The sequence below is a fragment of the Otolemur garnettii genome, unplaced genomic scaffold, assembly GCF_000181295.1.
Source record: "Otolemur garnettii isolate 467f Iridium unplaced genomic scaffold, OtoGar3 scaffold00068, whole genome shotgun sequence".
In the NCBI taxonomy this organism is placed as follows: domain Eukaryota; kingdom Metazoa; phylum Chordata; class Mammalia; order Primates; family Galagidae; genus Otolemur; species Otolemur garnettii.
Window position 1 is genome coordinate 6,000,808 of NW_003852463.1, and position 3,764 is coordinate 6,004,571.

At 34.7% G+C, this 3,764-nt stretch overlaps 1 protein-coding gene across 1 annotated transcript in view; it reads right to left on the reverse strand.

Moving 5' to 3' along the window:
* Positions 1–3,764, reverse strand: part of GMCL1 (germ cell-less, spermatogenesis associated 1) — a 59,107-nt gene that overhangs the window by 32,544 nt on the left and 22,799 nt on the right. The window contains exon 8 of the mRNA XM_003793442.3: positions 3,659–3,749. Coding sequence (XP_003793490.1) covers positions 3,659–3,749 — 91 coding nt within the window. The remainder of the gene's footprint in view (positions 1–3,658; positions 3,750–3,764) is intronic.

The window sequence follows — 3,764 nt, forward strand, 5'->3', positions numbered from 1 at the left end:
TACAAAATACGAAAGACATTGTAGCCAAATTTATAGCACATGAATAGTATTAATTTATTATTAAAATAATTCAAGTTTATGAAGTATATGATTTTTTTTCTTTTATGGAGAAGTAAAGTTATTCCTAAAAATTATTTTCAGTTCATATTCCAACATGCTTTCGTAAGTGCAAAGGAAGGGTCTACAGTTATTGCTATTGAACAGGTATTTATGCATAAGTCCTAGTGTATGTTTTTTGTTCAACAAGGTATACTATGTACATAACTGTGGGAATATACTTAGCCCTGTTGCTATTAATAAGAAAAAAATTATAGCTGTCATTATAGAGTATTATGTCTCTACCTATGCTTCACATGGAACATAGGTTTTCTGAGAACCAGAAAAGTGTTCCCCACCAAAATAATTTTTTCCTGAAAATCATGAAAAGATAGCCAATTTATGATTTTTTTTTTCTTTTTAGAGACAAAGTATCGTTCTGTTGTCTGGGCTAGAGTACAGTGGCACAATCATAGCTCATTTGAACCTCAAACTCCTGGCCTGAAGTGAACTTTCCCACCTTGGCCTTCCAAAGTGCTAGGATTACAAAGTGTGAGCCATGCCCAACCAACATTTTTTTATTTTTTATGTATTTCTTTGTCACTTGCCTAGAGTCAAACAAACAAGAAAGCTGTAAACTCATTTGAAAAATTAATATTTAACTTTGCTTATTCATACAACAGGCATGCAACTGTGGATTTACATCTATTGCCTTGTGTATTAAAATGACATTAGTTCAAATTCATATGTTGAATCAAATGGGCCAATTTCACGGGGTATACTAAGAATACCATTATATTCTTACAAGTGTACTGTCACATAAGCCAGTTATAAAAAGCTCGTATTTATCCCACTAAGTCTTCTCCTCAAGGCTATAGAAGAGATTGACTCATTTATTTCTGTTAAGAATTCAGAGAATTGAAAAAATGTTTCAAAAAGTTTCTTGCTGGGTAGGTGCCTGTAGCTCAGCTAGGGCTCCATGCACTAGAGCTGGCTGGCCAATTTCACAATAGTTAGGGTGCCAGCCACATGAACCAAGACTGGCTAGTTTGAACCCAGCACGGGCCACCAAACAACAATGACAACTACAACCAAAAAACATGGCTGGGCATTGTGGCAGGCACCTGTAGTCCCAGCTACTTTGGAGGGTGAGGAAAGAGAATTGTTTAAGTCCAAGAGTTTGAGGTTGCTGTGAGCTGTGATGCCACAGCACTCTACTGAGGGCAACATATCAAAAAAAAAAAAAGTTTCTTGCTGGCCAACATGTGACCATACCAATTGCATCAGCCAAATTCAGTAGCAATCCTTAGATATAATTGTGTAGAGAACTTTCTAAATTTCTATAGTTTCTTACAGTCCTGATCCATATGTGTCTGAAAAGTCAAATAATTAGAAACGACCTCAAAGAAAAACAAGGCAACAGTATATTTTGCTTTGTGCAATGAATGTCTCCCTGAAAAGTTATACGTTATCTTAAACTGCATACAAGGGCTGAGAGAGCCTAGAGCAAGAAAACCATAAGTGGACCACAGTTTCCTATTCTGGTTTGTGGCACTTAGTCTAATTTCTCTTTTGATAGATTGCTGTGGTTGATGTGGAACAGAGATGAGCATAAGGTTATGTCAACATTTACCTAACATTTATTGCTTCTAGTGAGTCCCTTTGCCTTTTTAACTTCTCCATCGTCCTTTACTCTTTCAGTTCTTTTTCTCCCTGTTTTTCATGTAAATTATCTCCTCTACTTTTCTCCTCTATAAGTTCCTAATCCTTCTTTAATTGCCACATTACTGTAACACTAATCTATAATTTAAGGTACAAGTTAATATTTTGTTCAAGTAAATCAAGTTAGATTTTATTCATATGGTCCTTTACACATTTTTACTTTAGGAGCTTGATAGAAAAATAATTTATCTGGCTCTGTCTGAGCTAGGAAATCTGATTAAATAAAACAATTATACAAAATTTATTTAAACAAGACAAAAATAGCACATTTTAAATTAAGAATGTATATTCATCAAAAGACATTTAAGTAAAACAATAAAGTAAACAATAACCTACAAATTGGAAGGTAAATGCAAAACATATTAAAGACAAAGTCCTGGTGCTCAATATATAAAGAATGTTTACAAATCATTAAGAAAAGGCAAATCTGATATTGAAACAGGAAAAACGACAGACATTTCACAGAAGAGGAAATATTTGGCCTATAAACTTATAATTACTCAATCTCTTTAGTAATAAAGGAAATGAAAATTAAAACCACAATGTGAAGTAATTTCATAGCAACAGTGGTATGCTGTAGCTGGCCCTGCTGGCTCAGAGAAGCTGTGTCCATTTCCTTCCAACTCTACATTTGGTGATATCATGTTTATAGCTCAAAATCAGCCATATTTTGTATCAAGGAAAATAAAAAAATGCTACAAATCAGAGATTTTTTTTCCCAGTTTATTAGTATAACACTGTTATATATATTAAGACATACATGCATAATGTGATACCATTATTTTTATTACTATTATTTGGGATGGGGTCTCCCTTTGTTGCCAGGCTTAAGGGCAGACTGATCACAGGTTACTGCAACCTCAAATTTCTGGGCTCAAGTAATCCTCCCACCTTAGCCTCTTGAATAGCTAGGACTACAGGCTATGCTGGCTGATTTTTCAATTTTTTTGAAAAGGTGGTAGTCTTGCTATTGCTCAGGTTGAACTTGAACTCCAGGGTTCAAGCAATCCTCTTGTGTCAGCCCTAAGTGCTAAGATTACAGGTGCGAGCTGCTATACCCAGATTCAATAACGTAATTTTTTTAGGGAAAAATAATAAAAAAACAGAATTCAAGAGAGTGATTGGGTTAAATCAGACGGACACACAAGAAAAGCAGCACAATGAACAGACTAAAGTTATTAATGTTCTAGTACTTGAAGATTAGTTCACAGAGGCTCCATATATTATTAAAAATAAGCAAAAAAGGTGACTATACACAGACCAAAAATGACAGTAAACTAAGATAATCATGACCTAAAGTATAATTTACCCACTTCTTTCCATCTATTAAATTTTTTCTTTATCTGTTTTATCAAAGTAAAAACTAAATACATTATATGCTCCCCTCCGCCCACATCAGACCTTATAGCAGCTGATCATAAGCAATTTTACATCCATCTCCAAGGAGAATCTGAAGAAAGGTATGGCAGCCTCTACCACAAATGCATGCAGCAAACACATACATATTAAGTTCTGCATCCACTTTTGGGGGTTAGTGGCATGTGAAAGCCTATCCATGGCCCCCATGTTAAGAACTGCTGTCTGAGAGTGTATAGTTTGTTAGGGAAAATACAGTGTGGTCAAAAACAAATGCAATCACCAAAATCTATTAGTGATAAAATGAGAAAAGCAATAGTTTTTGGAGGATCAGAGTATGGTGACAGTTCAAGGAGTAACAATTTTGGTAGTGATAGGCAAAGCATTTTTCTTATCTAACCTCAATTTTCTCACTGTATCTGAGGGCCAAAGTAGATAATTGCTAAGGTTCTCTCCAGCTATAACATCAGATCTACAAACAAGCGAGGATCTGATTTTAATAAATTTCATTTTAAACAAAGATAAATTAAAAAGTTTGGCTTACCTTTTTTCCGCTTAGAAAACCAGACATCAGTTTCTGTCAAAAGCTGTTTTAAAGACCCATTCCACGAAGGCACAAGTTGAAGGAACATCCACTAGGTGAAAAAAAA